At 37.1% G+C, this 23,130-nt stretch overlaps 1 protein-coding gene across 1 annotated transcript in view; it reads left to right on the forward strand.

Annotated features, from left to right (window-relative positions):
• The window catches only part of Cubn (Cubilin), a 2,223,842-nt gene that overhangs the window by 1,080,525 nt on the left and 1,120,187 nt on the right, over window positions 1–23,130 (forward strand). The window contains exon 34 of the mRNA XM_090396294.1: window positions 14,241–14,406. Coding sequence (XP_090252420.1) covers window positions 14,241–14,406 — 166 coding nt within the window. The remainder of the gene's footprint in view (window positions 1–14,240; window positions 14,407–23,130) is intronic.

Below are 23,130 nucleotides of genomic sequence, written 5' to 3' on the forward strand. Positions count from 1 at the left end.
TACTCTTAGGGATTACCCGTGATCTACTTGTCTAAGGTCTTCTGATAATCTGATTTAGCTTTTCTTACTATGCTGGTAACCTTCCCAGCTTTAATGCTGATGGGTGTACTGATCGCTTTTCTCCTTGTGAATTCTCCGTAACATTTTCTTTATTTGCCGTTCAAGCTTGATACTACAATTCATCCATCTAATGCATACAGTTTGTCTTCCTGACCATGGGGAAACATTCGGATATTGTCTTCCTCAGATACCTGCTGATTTTATCCCATGCACTGCTAACATTTTTCTCCTGCAATATATTCTGCCATGGGATGGCTGCAAGCTCACTCTGAAGCTTGTTATAATTGTCTAATCTGTAGTTCTGTATGCACCCCTTCTTAAGAGAGAAATCCACAAATTTTGCAATCTTCCAAGTCAATATTATCTGGTTGCTCTCGCCAATTGGAGGTAACGAGGACACCTTACTTATGCATATATCCTCTGAACCAATGACGAAGTCCAACACTCTCACACCACGTGTCCCTTTAGTTATGTGCTGTTTCAAGTAATTAACTCATAGAATATGTATGAATTCCATTTCCTTTTTGACACGTGATATTTCCTCTTTCCAAATGATATAATCATAATTAAAATCTCTCATAACAATCACTAACCCTGTACTCATTGCACTAATTTGCTGACGCATGAATTCAATATAATCCCCTGTACTCCCTTGCCTATATCTGCAAGCAACAGTATATTTGGTTGCTTTGATCACTATTTCACACTAGACCGCCTGAAATCTACTATCATTCACATGTCTGTTATCTTCATATACTACTTTCTTTGGCTGCAGCTCATCAGCTATTATCAACAGTACTACTCATCCCATTCTATCTTCTCTATCCTCCCTGAAAATACTGTACCCATCAGATTCAAATTCAGTGGTCACATTTTCTGCTGACAGCCAAGTTTCACTAATACCTACAACTTTTAGTGAGATTGCACTGACTAATGCCAAAAATTCTTCGCTCTGAATTCGAATTCTTCTTGCATTGTATACAAAAATTGCAGATTCCCTTTAGTTCTTGTACCCACTTTAGAAGTGATATACATGTCACTAATTTCACTAGTCCCATGACGATTTTTATCCACTCATTTCTGCAATTTATTCCGCAAATCAGGATCAATAAATATGAAATCACTGCTTATGTTTCTCCCTCTTACACTCAACCCTTTCAATTTTAGTTTCCCTGCCAAATTACTTCAGCTTATTCAGAAAACTGTAACTTCTTCGATCGCTTATGACCTTTCATGTTCAGATGCAACCCATCTCTTGCATACAGCTGTCTTTTTCCTTCAAACACACTCCAGACATCAGCAAATTCTCAGACCTCTTTTTTTGCACATTCTTGCAATCATATCATTCATTATTATCACTCGTCTACTTAACTCATAATTGTCAAAATGAGTCAGCACACACACAATCCTCCCATTGACACTTTTCTTCTTCACGATAATTAACAATTTTCTTAAATCTTTTGCTACCCAATTTATACTACCACTCAGGTCATTTGTACCCACCATAACTACCATCTTTTCTGCATTATGCCCTCTCCTTTTTGCTAAAGCTACTCTCTTTATTGTTCCACCAGCCAAGCACTCCTCAGGCATACCGCTCTCCATACCCTTAATCATAGCATCACCAGTGATTTTTACCACTGATAACTTCATTCAAGTCCAAACAAGCATCACTCACTGTCTCATTTTCTATGATATTCAGCATGACTCTCCTAGTTTCATTACTCACAGCTCTTTTACTTACTCCCTCATTCTCACGACATCTCGTTTCTTCTAGACCTCTTGTACTTTTATTCTGTTGACTCCCAATCACTCCCATACTACTTATTACTTTTTCAATCACCAAATACTCTCCCATATTTAATCCTGTTCTAGTTACTTCAGCTAAAGTAATCTCCATAATCCTAATTTCTCTATTCAACACATCTAACACAGTTTTGATTTCCAGAACCTCCTTACTGAGCACTTCCAATTCCTCTTGAAGAAGATGAAGGTCGCTTTTCATTTTCATGAACACCTGCTGAAGTTCTTCTGCTACGATCCCGATGCTACTTCCATTCCTAATTCTTCCAGCCTATCACGACACTTCTCACATACGTCGATGTTTTCATTCTTCTCATTTAGCCAAACAGTCCAGATCACTCACATTCTTCGGCACATACATGTAGCAGTTTCCGTAATGCATTCATTGTGAAAAATCCAACGCATAGCCAGACTTTCGTATAGAAGTCCTCCGAGCTGCTGACATACGTCCTTACATATGTTTGCTTATACTTGGATGAAGGATTAAAACCAAGTATATAATTTCTTGGTATCTTTAACCACCTTTCCGATTATGGATCAAATACGCATCCTAATATGTAACGTATCCATCATATGTTTCAGTTTAATATCAATGGTATTACAATTTTAATATGCACTTCGCATCCATGATAACCTTGACTTGTATACATGTTTTGTTTGTAGCTTGGTTAATTTATTGTATAACCAAGGGGAGAAAACTTCCAATAATGAAAGTTCACATCATGAAAGGTTGCACCTGGGTAACTACTCAGTGAAATGATTTATTACTAACGTGAGGATGTTTACAGAAATGGAATTTTATTTTGTGCAAATGCAACATTCATTCTAAAAGTTGTGACTAGGACGATGCATTATTATTATTATTATTAACATCTGATCTTCATGGAGTCAGAGACTCATCGTTGAAACTTCACACTTGCGCACAACTGACCCCTGCCATACACCACTAGTAACCTTTCTCTTTCGGGATACTAATTTCCTACTTCCTTTCTGATTCCTACCTGACAGCCAGTCATTGATCCAACTCAGAAGTCTGTTATCTAATCCCATCTGTTTGAATTTATTTTCCAGCTTGTTGAGTGGAAGTCTATCAAAAGCTTTTACAAATCCAATTACATCACTGTATATACATTTCTTCTGTCCAAGGTATTTGTACCTTGTTATAGTACATAAGTAAGTTAGTGAAACATGATCTCCCTTTAACAAACCCATGCTGATAACTTCAGAGAATAATGCTGTTATCAACCCATTTCTGTAACCTACTTCTCACCAATCTCTCCAGTACCTCCACAACTACTCCAGATAAACAGACTAGTGTATAATTTGAAGCTACAGCCTTATCACCACCTTTGTGCAGTGGAACAATTTTACCCTCCTTCCTCTCCCTTAGTACCTGTGCTGCTGCATGATTCATATTAAACAGCCATGCCAATGCTATTGCCAATTCCCTGGAACAATCCCTTAAGATGGCTGGTGATATGTCATCAAATCCTATCACCTTACTGATATCAAGTTTCCTCAAATACCTCATGCTTACTCACAATTAAACGATCCTCTCCTATGTCCTTTAGTCACCCATGATTCCATCCTGATCAGGATGAAACACCTTTATATATTGATCACTGAAGCCTCAACTGCAGAAGACTCTGCAGTCTTCTGCAGCAGTTACAATTCAACCATTTTCATCGATTAACATCATATTACGATGATCATTCTTCCTTCATCTTGTGACATATCTAAAAAACTTTAGCTTTTTTCTTTGCCTAGTTTGCTAATTTCTGCTCCTACTCTCTTTTTTTTTTCTTTACAAACTGAGTTACTCTTTGGCTTGTTCTTTATATTTTTCATGTAACTGATTATTACCATTATTCTCTTGTACTTTCTCCAAAGCAGTGGTTAATTCAGCCGTGGCTCTTCGGAACATTTTTCTGTTTTGTGACTTTTTTCCCTTTATGGTAATTAAGCCTAACGCAAATAGACAGCAATGGCAGGTTATTAAGATTTGCATATGACTGGTGCAGTATTAACAAAAGATCGTGCGACAGAAAGATAAAAGCATAGCCGACAATTGAGTTGAAAAATGCTAATTCTCTTGAACCGAATTCCATGTGTGAAACTGCCAGAACAACATTCATTATATATACATTTCTTAGTTTTAACACGTTTTCTGAATTTTAACACGTTCAGTTGAATTTTATTGCTGCTTTGCAGCAAGCGAACTCACACACATCTAATTAATAACAATAGTTTTTAGTTAGATGCTGTGTTTGCCATATGGTTTTGCTTGAGTCTATACAGCATAGTTTCTGTATGAGGGAACATGTGATTCATTACTGCCGTTTTTATCCCAGTTGTCTCTAATTGCACTATTTGTTGAGAAAAATATTACACAGACTGTTGATACCTTATTCACTGACATAATAAAAGTACTTGTTTTTCTTGCCTCTGCAGTATAGTAGCTGTTGGGATGAGCATGTTATTTACTGCTGCAAGCGAGTTACTATCACACTACATGAAAAAAAGCTTAAATACGTTCATGTTGTGCGATAGTAACTCGCTTGCAGCGGTAAACAACATGCCCACTCCAACAGCTACTATACTGCAGAGGCAAGAAAAACAAATACTCTTATGTCAGTGAATAAGGTTTTCTGAAATTCTGTAATAAGGAAATTCTGTGTAATATTTTTCTCAACAAATAGTGCAATTCGTATATGCGAAACTTTTTAATTTCTTTTTTCGAAAAGTGAAAGCAGGTGTGCAAGTTATATGTGAGGGCGAGTTATATTCGAGTAAGTATGGTATTTCAACTATGGATAGGTACATTGGTACCATCTTTAAATGGAAAAATAGCTCAGCTGACAATGATAATACAAAACGAGTTTGTAATGACAATTTGTGCATAGTTTCTGAAGAGAAAGAGGTCTGTAACGAATCCAGAGAAACACAGAATTCTCATCAGTTGCAATGCAATAATATTAATATGCTGAACGAAAGGAAAGATTTGCTGACTTGCTGGACACTCAACCAGTGGATTGCATTGAAAGGTAAATACAATTGATTATTTTATAGGAACTTGTAGGAACATATTTAAGTTAAGGGATATTACATCCCATATTGTTTCTTAGCTGAATAAGAAACTCAAAGAGTTTCATGCCGAATATAGAAACTATATAAAGTTCGGCGATAGTTTAGTATAGTTTCTATATTCGGCATGAAACGCTTTGAGTTTCTTACTCGACTAAGAAACAATATGGGATGTAATAACCCTTAACTGAAATAAGTTTATGTCACCGAATTGAAGCCTTTGGCTCTTCATATAATTTGTAGGAACATTTTTCTGTTTATTGACTTTTCTTCCTTTACGGTAATTATGCCTACATTATTGTGTTATTTTTCAACAATTATTTACAGTTTTGAATGTGTATATAAAGTCAATATCAACAAATGCCTGATTACTACGAATGTATGATGAAAGGGATGGGGAGGTTTGGAGCTTCCCCGGATAGCATTCAAAGGTAAATATAATTGGTTATTTTGTATAGGGCCTGGAACTTATTCATTTAAAATTTAACCAGAGCTCCAAAGTACATTCTTTTTCCAGATTTCATGTTTAAGCTCCACATTCATCCATTTTACATCTGCCTTGTTCAATCTTTTGGCCTTCGGAATATATTCACATATTGATGCTGTTATGCATTTATTTGTCTTTTTCAAGCTCTCTCTCCTAAGCTTGTCGTAATCACCAGCAGTATAATTCCACATATATCCTTTCCTAAGAGAAGTCTGCATATGCCAACCCAGGTGATCACATCATTATCACTTTCACCTACTGGAGGAAAGTGTCAAACCCCTCTCACAATTACATCCTCTGAAGAAATGATCATATCTAGAACTCATGATTTTCGTGTGTGCTCATTCACTTGCAACCTGAGATAATTATCTCTCTAGAACTCAAGAAACTCATTTTTCCTTATTCCCAAATGCTATCTGTTCATTCCAATCTATACGGCAATAATTAAAATCACCCATAATAATTACCCTTCCTTTGTTCACTAATCCAAGTTGTTTATATATTTCCTGACCACCATCCTCCACATTCCCAGGTGTATTGCAATATTCAACTAAATATGTCTTCCTTTCAACCTCCCTGTTACACCACACTGCTTCATAACCATTGCCACTATTTCCCTCTTTCAAGTCTACCTTATGTAGACTTGATTCCCTGGTATCATCAGCACTACTCCCCCTCCCATCTTGCCATTTCTATCCTCGCATAAAATACTTTTTTTTTCCATTTCTATTCCCATTATGATAACATCTTCATTCAGCTATATTTCACTTATTCCAATGATTTTGGTGCGAATAAACTGATTCACTGAAACTATTTCATTCCCCTTATTTCTGATCCTTCTGGCATTTGTAAACAAACACAACAGGTCATTTTAGGTATATAACGATATACCTTGGTTGTGATTTCCCCACCACACCTGCCCAATCACCTTTATCACCACTTACCACATGCATTTGCTCAATGTCAACTTCCCCACCCACATTACAATATACTCTATCTTGTTACACACATTCACTGCCACTTTCAACATCCACTCTCCCTATCATAATGGGCTCCTCACCCATTTTCCTGAACCCCTTACATTCCTGTTCTCTCTTCCTCTCCCACACTACTACTACTGTTTCCACTGCCAAGCAGTTCTGTCTCTTCAGTACCACTTTCCTGATTTTTCCCTTCATCTCTTTCTTCTGATCTTTTGCACTCATCACTCACTGTACTTCCACACACACTGCACTTCCCACCAACAACACTTTCTCCAGTGCACTCACACTAAAGCTATTCAAATGCAATCCATCATGTATGTGTAATTTCATTTTCCCCTGAAACACATGCCATACAACCAAATACTGTACTCCCTTCTCCTCACACTTTGCTATCATACTATTCATAATTTTGGCTCTCTGTCACAACTCATAGTAAGAACCTTGGCAACACACTGACAACCTTTCCTACTTACTGTTGTCTTTCACTCTTCTCAATAGCCTCCTGATACTGGTCCTCACATCCTCCTTGTGTCCACTTAGACATTTATCCACACAATCACGACTAACTCTTTTCTCATTTGTTCCTGTTGTCCAATGCATTAATTATTCTACTCATTCTCCCTTCTGTATAGCAAACCTTATGGACTTTCTCAGTAACTAGTCCTCTAACTATGGAATCTCCATATACTGGTATCCTGGAATCAACTTTCACCTCTTTTATTTTTCGTTCTATTATTTTGCACATTTGCATTAATTTCCAGTAGACGTCTAAGTTCACTCTGCATATTTCTCATTTCATTATTCATTTTCAAAAACTTTTTCTTCAAATCTTGCATTCCGACAATTTCACTCTGTAACACTGCTGCAGTCTCGCTGCTTCTCGTTCTACTGCACCTTATTTCATTTTACTCATTCATGCTTTCTGTCACTCACTTATCACTAACATCTGCTTCTATATTCCTGCATTCTTTCTCTCTCTCAGTTTCTCTAGATTTCGTTTCATTTCAGTTTCGTAAATGTACACCATCTTCTATCTTTTCAGCCAGTTTTGCATTCTTTCCAGCGTCGTCTAATAATATATCGCACTTCCGCCAAATCTATACTATACTTTCTCTCATCTCTCATTCATTCTTTCTCTCTCTCTCTCTCCACAAACACGTCTCTTACCATTCATACATATTGCATTCATAACATCGAATCACTTTTGAAAAGTCTATGTCTTCAATACCATTTGATTTTTGCAGCACTCACTAGTCACTCTGGTCACCGCCTGCTTCATTGACCTCGTGACCACCATTATGTTATACTTAAAAAGGCAATTTCACCTAATAAATCAGACAGAAATCGTGTCAAAAATCATGCTGACACATTTCATTATCAAAAAGTAAATAGTACAGCTCTAAAATTCTTGAAATATCTCTAATTATTATTCAAAGTAACACTTATTTTTCTGGGCTCTTCATAACACTATACAACTTACTGGCCTCTAACATGGCATTATACATGACACTGCAATATGGTTGAATTCTATATAATACTCCTGGTATTATATATGTTTCCTGGTATGCTGAAAATGACAAATGTGACCCAATGATGTATGCTTCGAAAGAAGCTTCTATAAAAGCAGGTATCTGTGGAATGCGTCAATTCATTGCTTGAGCAGACAACGTGTTAAAACACGATGTTACCCTTACTGAAGGATCACAACTTCTCCTGAAGTTATTTTATCAAAATAACATATATCTGGAGAGTGCTGTGAATATGCACAACTGCAGAAATTGGGCAACCACAAACCCACACATCATGTGACAGATTTCGCTTCATTCCCCAAAGGTCAATAAAGGTGTGGTTTTGCAGCGTAATTCATTATCAGACCTTTGTTTTTCAAGAAGCTTGGTCCTACTGGTTTTGTTACCTGCACTCTTAATGTCCAGCAATATGCATCTCTCTTAGCCAATCAGGTGATTCCAACACTTCAACAGTATCAATGCCTGGATTCAAATTTTTATGCAAGATGGTATGGGTAAATTACATGTAATACTCTTGGTATGCAGTATCTGTAGTTGGTCAGTAGGGTTTTTTCTGCCAGTTTATCTGGCGTTTTTCATCCTGCAAACAGGCAAACCAGCTCGTGAACATATGCCTCTACAGTCAAAAATATATCCCCCCCTCCCCCAGTGGCAGACAGGCGACAGGTCGGTTGGAGTAGTACTAACAAGAAGTCGCATCTAAGTAACACGCGGACCCTGCATAGGAAGCAGGAATAACGCGTAGAAGAAGAAGAAGAAGAAGACTCTTGGTATGCAGTGAAATGCTGCAACTGTACCATTTATGCAAATGACAAATGTGACTCATTGATGAATGAATGACACAAATGTGACCCAAAAAGCAGAAATCTTATTAATAATGTGAAGCAGCACTTATAGGTAAACCAGTCCAAGCAGTTGGTTATTCTAAATTTTCACATACACAAAATGTACCACTTCACAGGAGGAAGGTGACACTTTATAGCTATTAAAGTCTTTGTTGATATAAGACCCATAGTGAGGAAGGGAACTTGATATATTTTGTTTCTTCATATAGTAGTGCATCATTTGAGATTAATGTACTGGAGTCTTAATATAGTCAGATTTTTTGACAAAGACAATGGTGAGTAAGAGCATGAATGTTAAGGGCAGTATGGACTTTATTATTATTATTAAGAGAGTCCTCCAGGGAATCAGAGACTCATCGAGGGAGGCCACATACTACACACACTAGCTATCATACTTATTCTTGAATTCATTCACACTGCTTGCACTCAGAACATCCAATAGCAAACCATTCCAATCATGCACCACCCTCTGAGAGAAAAATCCTGCCCTCACCCTTTCTTAGCAGCCTTCATTCTCAACTTCCAAGGATGCCCTCTCATCCTTTCCCCACCCTCCATAAATTGAAAAATTTCATCAATTGAAATCCTGTATGACTCTTTCAGTTTGTAAGTGTCAATCATATCTCCCCTCTTTCTCCAGTTTGCTAATGTCTGCAGTCTAGAAATTTTCAATCTGTCTTCATAATCAGTATTCCACAATCCTGATATCATTTTAACACTCTCCTTTGTACTCTCTCTCCAATATATCAGAATCACAACTGAAACCAGGAGACCAGACCTGCCCACAATAATCAAAGTGAGGCCTTATCAAGCCTTCTAAAGAGGCAAAATAATATCCTTATCTTTACATGTGAATGTTCATTTCAGCATTGCAATTATCTTTCGAGTTGTATTATTTGCAATCCTTGCCACATGACCCCTGAACTTCAACTTCCTATCTATTAACACTCCAAGATCCCTAGCCTCATCAATTTCATCTAGCCTAATCCCACCAATATAATATGACATGGATATCTAATCACGCTGAAGTGAATGACTTTACATTTACTGATATTGAACTGACACCCATTCTTCCATGCCTACAATTCCAGCCTATTCAAATCATTCTGCAAGTACTGCATATCAGCAGCATTCCTGCTTACCCTACCTATCTTTGCATCATCAGCAAATAACTGTATGTCACTTGTCAAATCCTTCCCAATATCATTAATGTTCAGATTGAGTAATAACGGTGGACCAAGCACTGATCCTTGTGGTACACCTAGTTACCTTAAATCTTGCAGACTCACATCCCCCATATACCACTTTTTGATATCTGTCAGTCAGCCACCCTCTTATCCATGCTAATATTCTATAACCCAAACCCATTTTCTCCAATTTATGCAGCAGCCTGCTATGCTGTATTCTGTCAAAAGCCTTAGCAAAATCCAGTAGTATCATAGTATATCCATTCCCCATGTCTAGTTCAATGGTAACATCGTTATAGAATGTGAGCAAGTTGCTAAAACATGACCTTCCCTTAGTAAACCCATGTTGTTCAATGCAAAGTAGAGATTCACTGTCAACACATTTCTGAATGCGAGACCTAACCAATTTTTCCAAAATCTTCATTACCACTCCTGAGATACTAATTTGTCGATAGTTGGATACATCGGTCTTTGCACCACCCTTGTGCAATGGAATTACCATAAATTCCTTCCATTCCTGTGGAATCTTCTCTGTTCTGAGACTCATATTAAACAGCCTGGTCAAAGGAATGGCCTGTTCAGCTGAACAGTCTTTTAGCACACGTACTGATATCCCATCAGTCCCTATTGCTGAATTCTTATTCAATTTGTGCAACATCTCTAATATCTCATCCTCATACACCTGCGTTTCTTCATCTAATGAAGAGGTAATAGTTGGCTCAATGTTGCATACACCTGGTTGATAGCTTTTAACATAATGGGCACTCATTTGCTGAACACCGTAATCTGCATCTGTAACCTTCATGCCATCTGGATTTAGAAGAGTTATTCTTTCATATTCATTCTTTGTTTTACTTGCAGCATATCGATAGAATTCTTGTAGGTTGTCTTTAGCACCCAGAGCCAGTTTGTTATCATACTCAGACTTTGCTTTCTATACAATAGCTGTGACTATTCTAGCCTGCTTTTTATAACGTTCATAACTGACTTCATCCATATGCATATGGAATTCCTTCCGCATTGTCCTTTTCTTACGAATCTCTTGCTTAATAAGAACAGAGAAGTGAAGAATACCTTCTGGTTGACAACAAACAAACTGGTCTGGAAAGGCAATGCGATGATCCTTTTCTATCTCAAGGTTGAATTGGATGCAGTGGTGCAGTTGGATGATCTTCTGTAGAAAAATCTTGAAGTTTCATAAGGATTCCATGCCAAAGTGCGAAGATGTCATCCATATTCCTGTACCATAAGGAGGGTTTAGGAGCGATATTGTCCATTAAGCATAACGGAAATCACTTCATGAAGCAGTTAGCGGAATTATTTGATGCATTTGTCACTTAACTAAACAGCCAACACCCCAAAATGCACTTCACAGTAGAAAAATAATCTAATAACTCTTTACCTATTCTTGACACATTAGTCATCCACATACCAGATGGATCACTATCTTGTTCCATTTACAGTAAGCAAACACACACACACAAGAATAGAACTACATAAACAATTACATCATTATCCAGTCTAACAGTATGATATTTTAAAAACACTTACACACAGAGCCAGAGCCATTTGTTTTAACGATATAGCTCTGTCAACAGAATTCAAATATCTGCACCATATTTTCTTGCCCACTGGCTACATTTCCTACAAAATTGATATAATACCTCATACACAGTGGTGTGTTGGTAAATTTTCAACAACCAGCTCACTTTATGAAAAATTTAATTCTTCACAAAGTTCTATTGTATCTTCAGATGTCTTTGTTTCTGCTTCTTCAAATTTTGTCCTTTTAATGTTTAAGAAGTTTCGTTCTATTTAATTTTTTCAACTAACAGCTCTCCGCTTTTTCGACCGCAAAAGTCTAACCATTATTAAAATTATTTTAATTATTAAAAAAAAAAAGAAAAAACCGAAATAAAAACATATATTAAAAAAAATTTTCCTATATTACCTACAACTTACCTATTATCAAATGAAATCCCGAACAAAAAAAATGTAACACTAATATTACCACTCGTAGTCGATCAAATGACTAGAGACTGTAGCCACTGCGATGAATTTTTGTATTTATCGATAGTGCAACATTGTTGCATTTCCCAGAACTTAATGTTGCAAGTTCTTGGAAATTCGCCGAAAAATAAGGCATTATTGTTTATTCAGATACCCAGTTCGGGAGTTTTTTGATAACGTGTTTGTGTTTTAATGAATATAGACATTAATAGATTTAGTTTAATCCTTTATCCCAGTGAGAGCAAACAAAGTTTGCGCCTGAAAATATCTTCAGGACTAAATATAGTGTTGTACTATCTTATCCAGTAAGTAGTGCAACACCAAGGCAACTCGTGGCAAAGGTGGAGCAAGCTACCAGGCACTTCTAACCCAGTATCTCCCATAATGCAAAACACATTTCCTATGTGGATATGTATACTGTTATGCATTAAAGGGATTGGCCATCTACCCAGACTAGTTTCGACCTTTATTGAGGTCTCTTCAGTGGGAGCCAGGCCCAGAGCTGGAGATACCAGGCAGAAGCAGTAGCAAGTCATCTGTGCCTATGGGAGTTGCCAAAAGGTTTATCACCTTTTTTAAAAATTACTCTGGATTTAGAGAAAGATGTTGAAATTTTATTTATCACTAGGTTAGACTATTTGGTATCTCCAGCTCTGGGCCTGGCTCCCACTGAAGAGACCTCAATAAAGGTCGAAACTAGTCTGGGTAGATGGCCAATCCCTTTAATGCATAACAGTATACATATCCACATAGGAAATGTGTTTTGCATTATGGGAGATACTGGGTTAGAAGTGCCTGGTAGCTTGCTCCACCTTTGCCACGAGTTGCCTTGGTGTTGCACTACTTACTGGATAAGATAGTACAACACTATATTTAGTCCTGAAGATATTTTCAGGCGCAAACTTTGTTTGCTCTCACTGGGATAAAGGATTAAACTAAATCTATTATAGTCTAACCTAGTGATAAATAAAATTTCAACAGAATATAGACATTGTTTAGTAAATAAAATCTTTTCCAAATTCCCTTTCATAAATTAAGCTTGTGTTTTGTGAATTTTCCTTTATGCATTTATTTTTGATAATAATAATAATATATGTAAGTGTTTATTATACAATTTCAAAATATTTTCGAGAAAAAGTATATACCACCATTCATCATCTATCCTTTCATAAAGAATTTTAATAACCGGCTTGCCGACTTAGAAACATTAACAACCGGCTCACAAAATTTGAAAAATTTTAACAACCAGCCTCGCATGAGCCAGTGCGAGCCAGTCCCAACACACCACTGCTCATACTCCCATTACTTCTCCCTCCTCTAATACATACAAACACAACATTATCATTTCTGTTCTCTATATCAGAGGTGCATCAGAAAAGATAGCCAAAGTAATAATGAAACACTGCCTTCACACCACATTCAAAGCTTGTTAAATTAGTAACTCTGATCTGCTTGCCTGAAGATAAACTTCACCCTCTGGAGTGAATGAAGTTCCTTGTGACTGTGATTTGGCCTGTAATGGGCAGACAGGAAGATATGCTAACATCTGCCTGGAAGAACATAAAAAATACATTCTTTACCATTATTTTGACAATTTAGGACTGGCAGACCATGCTTTGGACACCCTTTCACAGGACTGGATGGAAGAATACTAATGTGCTATTCAGAAGTTGTTACACATCTGAAAGATTATTTTTTGAGTTAGTTATGGCTCTGAGGAATTCTCTTAACCGTAACAAATATGGTTGCATTAATTTGCCAAAAATTTGGGAGACTGTTATCTTAAGTGCAACTCCCACATAGCTGTAATTTTTTTTTTTTCTCACAATATTAGAGGATGCCAAAATAGGGCTTTCGATCTTTTATCCATTACAACTGTATTGTTTCACTTTCTCATTTTCACGTATACTTGCTGTGTTGTGCTCTAATATTGCTGATTTGAAATTCAGCAATATATTAAGCAGGTAAATAAAACGTCTTTTAATAAAAATAGTTCATTTGATGTTGTTAATACTGTTAAAAGTAAGTCACAATTAACTGTCAACATCTAATCTTATCTCTTAGGTTTTCTTTTGATATGTATTGAAATGATCAACGGATGCATTTGTAAAAAAATAAAAATAAATAAAAATACACGCAGTAAATCAGTTAACTGAAAAAAGTAATGTTACTTTTCCCTTCCAATAATGGTTGTTTCTTCTTTATATATATATATATATATATATATATAATGTGTTTTTTTTTCTGTCTAGATATATGATGGACAAAATAGATTTTCATCACCATTGCTCTTTAAACAGTGTGGCTCCGTATTAGGTGAACAAAGTACTATTATAAGCACAAGTAACAACATTTTGCTTTATTTAAAAACAGATGGTCAAAATAGATCCAGAAAATTCAAAGCCCACTATTCTTCAGGTATGATAAAAGAAATAAATTAAATAATTGATTTATATTAAATTATTATATAAATATAATTTTTTTTTAAAATTTCATATGGTGATTTAATGGCCATGAGCCCCTTTTATGGGGAGGTACGGCACCACCTCAATCCCCATGTAGAGGCTTAAGTGCTGTGAGGACATCATGTTGGAGGCTTAGTGGATTTTTTACAACACTCAAAAAGAATTAAAATAGAATTTAATACTTCCTATATTTTGTCCTAGTCACTAGGACATCTACGGGGATTACAAAAACAATTAATGTAACATGCACACACAAATCTTACAATACTAAGCCCAACCACGTGGGTGACACTAAAGTCCTATCTAGGTGGAGCGCCCCTCTAAGGGCGGTAGTAGGTGGTCTGGAATGTAAGGTGGGACCTCTGGTGATGAGTGTTTCCCAAATCTTCGGAAGCTTAATGCAACCGTATTTATTAAGATTTGGTTGGTTTCTGAGAGCTGCTGCTGCTGCGTCTAAGAAAAGTCTCTCTTTCTTGAATTTGCTGTGGTGGAGCATGGTGGTTTTCTTCCATGATACTCTAACTGGTAATTAATTTACGGAATTGACAACGTATATAAAGTAAATAAATTAAAGATAACTTTAATGAATCACTTCTATATTTCGTCAATGTCACATTGCCATCTTCAGGAACATAAAGATATGGTATGTGCACTAAGGAACTAACAAAGCAAATGAGGAAGAAAATAAGAACTAATTTTGTTCCTAAAGTCCTAATGGTGCCCTCTTGCGGGCTAATTTGGTAGTCTTGGCAGTTGGGCTGAAGTTCTCAAAATGAAAGTCTCCCAAATTTAGGGCAGTTTCATGCACCCAAATTTGTTGAGGTTAGGAACGTTTTTTAGAGCTGCTGAAGATTCTTTGAATAGTCTTTCGTATTTAAACTTGCTGCGATGGATTATTTTTGTCTTCTTCCAACGAATTTTATGGTGGGTATCTAAGGCATGGTCTGCCAGTCCAGAGCGGCTGTACTGGTGAAACCGGATGTAGTCTTGGTGTTCTGAAATCCTGATATTTGTTGTTCTGCCTGTTTGGCCAAAGTAGGACAATTTGCAGCTGCAAGGGACCTGGTATACACCAGGTAGGTCTAGGGGAAGTGGTTGGTCTTTAGTAGAGCGGATAAGGGATGCCAACTTTTTATATGGTCTGTAACAGGAAGTAAGGTCATATTTTTTGAGGATATTAGTTATTTTTTCAGAGGTGCCCTGGATGTAGGGGATAGTGATAGACTTGGAGTAGTCTTTATTGTGGAGGGGGGGGACGGGGGTTGTGGTTTATAGGTTTTAGTATTTTTTGGATTTTTTTGGGGTTGTAGCCATTGGCTAAGAAAGTGTTGAGGATGTGGTTTAGTTCCATAGTCAGGGCCTTGTCATCTGAGCAGATTAATTTTGCCCTGTTATATAGTGTTTTTATCACCCCATATTGTTGTGAGGGGTGGGGGGATTGCTGGTGAATGTATCTGCCAGTGTGGGTGGGTTTTCTGTAAACAGAGAAAACCAAAGATCCATCAAGCTGGCGGGTGATTAAAGTGTCTAGGAAGGGGAGGGTGTTGTTTTCCTCTTTTTCTAAGGTGAACTGGACTCTGGGATGTTGGTTGTTTAAGTGTGTTAGGAAGGAGTGGTGTATCTGAGCCATGTGGCCAAATAGCAAACACATCATCCACATAACGAAGCCAAATAGTGGGTTTTTGTGGGGCTGAGTTTAAGGCTCTCTCTTCAAATGTCTCCATAAAGAAATTGGCCAAGGGTGGGGAAAGTGGTGAACCCATGGCTGTCCCCTCTATCTGTTTGTAGAACTTTCCTTGCCAAACGAAATAGCCTGAGTTCATTGTGAACTGAAATAGGGCTGAGATATCGGGAGGAAACTTGGCTTGGATGAGCTCAAAGGTTTCTTTGAGTGGGACATTAGTGAATAGGGAGGAGACGTCAAAACTGACCATTATGTCAGTGTGTTGGAGTTTAAAGGGCTTTAAAGTGGGCCGAGTTTTTTATGTGTGATGGTGTGTTGCCAGTGTAGTGTGTGAGCGTTTTGGCTAAATGTTTGGCTAATTTATATGTGGGGGAATCAATGCCATCCACTATGGGACGTACTGGCACATTTTGTTTATGTATTTTTGGGAGTCCATATAATGGGGGGGGGGGGGTCAACACGATAAGTTGCTTTTTGGAGGTGAAGAATGAGCGAGGATGTTGGCTATGTCAAGTCTGATGTTGGTGGCTATCTCCGACGATAAGTGACCGATCCCCTGTTAGATGATAACCATAACATCAAACACCAGTGCTTCCTTCGGAGTGACGGCAAAATTACGGCCGAGGCAAAGGGCACTGACAGCATCGTCGTTCAGCCTTTTGGAAGAGAGGTTTACTGCTGTTTGGAGCGGTTGAATTTCTGGTTGTGGTTTATCTTTAACCAGGTTGCTTTATTTCTTGACGTGTTTGTTTTTTTATTTTTTGAAATTCTCTCTGTGCGGAGGTTTCCGAAATGCCAGAGAGAATCGACCAAAACTCTAGACAGTAGTAAACCTCTCTTCCAAAAGGCTGAATGACGATGCCGAAAAAATAATCAGTTCCTCCCCCATTCCCCGTCCTTCTCGTCAACAAGATTTTAAAATTGCCATCACCATACCCTACATCCGTGGCACATCTGTAAAAATAGCCAAGATACTAAAAAAGTGCAATCTACACACAGCATATAAGCCCTACCGCAAACTTGCTACCCTTATCCGTTCTATGAAAGATCAGCTCCCTCCTCTCTCGCTGCCTAGAGTTTACAAAGTACCCTGTTCCTGTAAGCTGGCGTACTTTGGACAGACAGGCAGATCATCCTCCATCCTCCTGGAGGAACACAAGTCATACATCGTTAAACACAACTATGGCCATTCAGGCTTGGCTGACCATGTTTTGGATACCACGCACAGAGTATCATGGAAGAAAACCACCATGCTCCACCACAACAAATTCAAGAAAGAGAGACTTTTCTTAGAAGCAGCAGCAGCTCTCAGAAACCAACCAAATCTTAATAAATACGGTTGCATTAAGCTTCCGAAGATTTGGGAAACACTCATCACCAGAGATCCCACCTTACATTCCAGGCCACCTACTACCGCCCTCAGAGGGCGCTCCACCTAGATAGGACTTTAGTGTCACCCACGTGGTTGGGCTTAGTATTGTAAGATTTGTGTGTGCATGTTACATTAATTGTTTTTGTAATCCCCATAGATGTCCTAGTGACTAGGACGAAATATAGGAAGTATTAAATTCTATTTTAATTCTTTTTGAGTGTTGTAAAAAATCCATTAAGCCTCCAACATGATGAACACTTCAATCCCCTTATTTTTATCCAGGCTTGTGACCGGCATAGCTGACCTATTGAGACCTATGGCTGGAGGAATCGTCTTAGGTATTCTTGACTCTATCCCTGTGTGTTCACCAGGCCGGTTTGCTTGTTTGCGGGATGAAAACCCCCCCAGATAAACTGGGGAGAAAACCCTGCTGTCCACGCCCAAGACTGGCTAACTTGGCTATGGCTGAGGAAGATCCATCAGCTCTTTATGTCTCTGATGGGAATCGAACCTAGGACACTCCTTTCCCAGGCATATGGTTGCAAAACACAAAGCCATTAGGCTAACTGTGCAGATATAAATATAATGATTTATATAAATCATTGAGAGTATCAGATGACTTTCATTCATTTTTTTTAGCCCATGGGCTAAAAGACTGTTTCTCTTGATCCCAGGTCATTCCCTTCCCTTTATTATCAGCACACACACATTCACCTCCTCTTGGAGATCTTTCTCACATTGTTCCAATGTCCACCCTGAGATGCCCTGTTTCCCCTGTTTGTCATGCCCACTTGTTCTTTCATTCTCTATACTCATGCCACCTACGTTTTCATTCACAACCACCACTTCAGTCTCTCTTTTCTTACTGTCCTGCCCTTTCTCATTGCTTCTTACTTGACCACATTCATTCTCTGCACCAATTTCTCTTCCTTCCAGCACAGTCTCTAAAATGATTCACTCCAAAGTTTCAAATGCAGTCCATCTTTCTTATACTGTTCAATTCGTCCTTCAAAGTCATTGCGCATGTTAACAATTCTCTTTCTCATGCTGTGTTCTCCTATCCACTCTGAGCCTACCTGTTTCCCTGTTTGTCTTGCACACTTTTTCTTCATCTTTGAAACTCATTCTGCACATTAACAAACTTCATTCCTTCTCCTCACATATTTTCGATAACATATCATTTATGGTCTTTGCTCTCTGTTTCATTTCATCACTGCCATGTCTTCGGCAACACACTAAATACCTTTCTTATCACACTATTATCTTCAACTTCCTGATATCCATGTAGAAAGTATTTTTAACTTGGGTATAATTATGTTAAAGATACCAAGCAATTTTAAACCTGGTTTTACTCAATTTTTCCCAAGTAAGCAAACAGACAAAATGTCAAGTTTGCGCCTGCAATTGATGCAAGACTAGCTGATCCCACAGGTAGTGCAAGACCAAGGCAACTCATGGTAAAGGTGGAGCAAGCTCTGATCACTAATCTTAATATTTACCCTTAATGCCAAAACACATCTCCAAGAAGGGGATGTATGATGTTTTGTATTAAAGGCAGGGGGAAAAATGGAATAAAACCAGGTTTAAAATTGCTTGGTATCTTTAACATAATTCCTGATATCCAATCTCACACATTCCTTGTTCTCACTCAAGTCATTTGTTCCTATTACCACTACTAACTCTTTTGTATGCTTACTCCTCATATCCAGTGCCTCAATCACTGGATTCATTTTACCTTTAGGGAAAACAAGCATTGTGTATCATTCGTTTACAACACCTGTAGTAATTGTATCCCCAAACATTGCCACTTATGGGTTTTTCATTATCCCTTTCAAACCTATATAATTTATTTTTATAATTTTCACTCTTCCATATGTATCTCGAATTCTCTTGATTTCATTCCACATCCATTTAATCTCTTGCCTCATCTCAACCAACTCAGCTTTCAAATCTTGCTTCATATTTTTCCTCACATTCACCTTTATTGCCACCGAGACATTTTTGTTCTACGTTAGTGTCACTTACCACCTTACCTTTAATTGCATGTTCTTTTTCAACTTCTGCTACATTCGTCTTTCTTACCATCGATTTTTCAGTTCATCAGATTGCTCATTCGCTTTTTCAAATCTTTTTTACCATTTTTTTGCTGCTGTTTTACACTGTTACTTTTTTCTATCAGACAAACACTCCTTGTGGCATTCTCACTACTAACACTTTTCATTACCAATATGTTAAAAATTCAAGTACTCGTTGAGAATCACACTTCACACACCCTTCTTCATTCCTCCTTAAAATAGCTGTAATTTATCTACATGATCAAAGGAATACATATAGCACACTTCACGTTTCACGAAACAACTGAAATCAGAATTAAATTCCTTCAAAGAAAGACAAACCTTCCCCTTATCTTTTCTTTGCCAGTTGCAATATTAATAATTTCATAAACAAACTTAAACTAACAAGCTCTCATGCTAGAAACACTGCAAGCACATAATTTCTACAGCAACTCTTACTCACAAATACACACTTATTTCCAATTAATTATTCCAAAAAAATTATCTGAAACAGAAGCTTTCTTTTCACAAACATTCCAACAAAACACCTCCTATTGATCATCCTCTGACACAAGCTGACAATTCAAGTACAATTACAAGCAATTTAAGAATGTAATGAATATAAGAAGTAATGTTTCTTCATGATGTCCTCTTAAAACTGAATTTCGAGTATTTGAGTTGTTGGACTGAAGGTCGTCTCAAATAAACTGTCAGCGAAATTTTTGGTAAATGAAACCAAATTTATTGAGGTTCATTCAATATCTTAATGCTGATAATGATTCTAAAAATAGCCTCTCAGGGTTGTAAAGATTTCATCTGCCATTTGTTTTTGTCCATTTACTGTGTGTGAAGCACTGATATGTTTAGACATTCCTGATTTGCTCATAATAATGGTTGTATAATGTACTTCTTTATTTTTTTCAAAGTAAAGGTTAACAGATCTTCACAGCTATTCATAATAAGTTATGTTGCAGGTTTGAGACACGTTACAGATCCTAGCTGTGTTGATGGATAGAGTTTACCTTAAGGAATGAATAAAGATTAGCAATTTGATGTTCAAAGTGGTATCACAGTTATATTTCTTTAACATTTTAGCTATTTTTTGAGATGTATACCGTAGATATAAGAGATGGGAATAGTTTTGATGTGATCTTGCAAGTCATGGGGAGAGACTGCAGTAAGGTGGTATTATTTTACCTGTTTTACACAGTTATTACTGCTATTGAATAAAAGAACAAACAATAGATAATCGAATTCTGTGGTAAGAGAATTTCACTAGAACATATAACTTGGTCTTAATGTTAGCATTTCAAGGATAAGTGTCCTAGAATTAGTATCCTGTTGGATTGTGTGATGGTAGAATTGTATGTGTTTTAGGTGTTTGTAAACTGGAAAAGATAAAAAAAAAAAACATTTGAAATATTTTTGACTAATGTGTCTAGCAAAAACATTATTTAGATCATTTTCTATACTGCAGTTTTTTATGTTTATATTTTATTTATTTTAGGTAAATGCTACTGTCAAAAGATGTAAAATTTACTGCATATTGGAAATGGACTTTAACGATCACAAAATCTGTAAACCCTCCTCTAGAAACTACACTAGAAACTTTTTAAGCCACTCATTAAGCATGTAGATGAAATTAACTTACTACCTTATTAATTTAAGATGCCAGTTGTTTTAAATGCACCAAAAATATGCTAATCAATGTATTTTCATACATCTGCACTAATCGCATTTACACTATGAACAGTGCAAATGTGAACTAATCACAATTGCATTTGTGTTGAGGAATTTGATCTCTAAATGTTGCACAGAAAAATTGGGTAACCTTTGTTCCTTACACTTTATCCAAGTGTAAGCAAACAAAGTTTGCACGTCAACTAACTTCACGATTGGGCTACTTGTATATAGGGGTAATGACTTCACATCACCTGCCTTAGTATCCCATAATGAAAGCACATATCCATATGGACATGTGTTATGCTGTGCATTATGGGAAGGGTCACTACCCAGACTGGTTTTGACCTTTATTGAGGTCTTATCAGTGGGAGCCAGACCCAGAAGTGATACCAAGGTTGAGGTAATGCAGAAGTCATATTTCCATATATAAGTAGTCAAAAGGTGTCACCTTTTTTCCAAAATACTCTGGATTAGAGATAGATGTTAAGCGTTTTTTATACTATAAATACAAAGGCAAATGATGTGAAGTCATTAGTCTCTATATACAAGTAGCCCAATTGTGCAAAGTTTGTTTGCTTACACTTGGATGAAGAATATAATTTCTTGGCATCTTTAATTTATAGTTTAAGCAAGTGAAAAAACGTTTATCATCTCTCACTCTTTCTCTCTAATCCAGAGTATTTTAGTAATAAGCCGTGACACCTTTTAGCTGCTTGTATGAGGTGTGGCTATTAAATAACGAGACTGGTTGCAAAAATGTGGTTTATTATTTTAATTGTACAACTTATTTATTATCCCCTTCAACATACTCCCATCCTCTATTTGTACACATTGCATACGAATATTACATTGTTCAAAGCAGTGCTGCAAGTCATCAGGTATTATCTGCTTCAGTAGCGCTGCCGTTTTCTTCTTTACCTCATCTACTGATTGAAAATGAATGCCTTTCAATGCGGATTTCAACTTTGGAAAAAGGTAAAAGTTACATGGAGCTAACTCCAGCGAATAAAGTTGATTGTCCAACACTGGGATCTTCTTATCAGCCAGATACTGCTTTACAGACAGTGCACTATGGGCTGGAGTGTTGTCCTGATGGCGAATCCAAGCGTTGTTCTTCCACAGATCAGGTTTCTTCTTCCTTACTCATTCTCTCAGCTTCGCCAGAACCTCAAGGTAATAATGTTGGTTAACTGTTTGACCATCTGGGTAGTGACGTTTCCCATAACGTATAGCATTATACATATCCATAAGGATATGTGCTTTGCATTATGGGATACTAAGACAAGTGATATGAAGTCATTAGCTTCTATATATGAGTTGCCCTGTCCTCATTATATTTCAGGCACGAACTTTTTTTGTTTACACTTGGATAAAAGATTAAACCAAGTATATAATTTCTTGGTATCTTTAATTTATAGTAAACAGCTTTGTCATAGAAGCTGATAATTCTCTTGCACATTCTCACAATACACTAGTCGATATGCCATCTAATCCCATCTCTGTCTGTATTGAGGTTCTGCAATATTTTAAGCACCTCCATTTCTTCAACTCATGTGCTAAGGTTTAAGTGCTGGGAAAAACTCATGATAAAAGTTTAATGGTGCACTAGGAAACAATTAAAAGTAATATTTAATGGTGCACCCACCTAGTCAGGACTCTAGTCTTTTGTTCATGTGTTTTATTTAGTTTTGTGCTGCCTTTGTATATCTGTGTGTGTGTTACAAGTCTCATTTTATACTCCCCGATGATGTCTGTAACTGAGACAAAATATTGGAAGCATTAAATACTACTTTTAATTGTTTCCTAGTGCACCATTAAACTTTTACCATGAGAAAGTTTATTTTTCACTTGGTTAGGGTATAATAAAATTAGTTTAAGGTGGTA

Source organism: Typopeltis vanoorti, chromosome 8 (genome assembly GCF_054136105.1).
Source record: "Typopeltis vanoorti isolate ZY-2024b chromosome 8, IOZ_Tvanoo_1.0, whole genome shotgun sequence".
Lineage (NCBI taxonomy): Eukaryota > Metazoa > Arthropoda > Arachnida > Uropygi > Thelyphonidae > Typopeltis > Typopeltis vanoorti.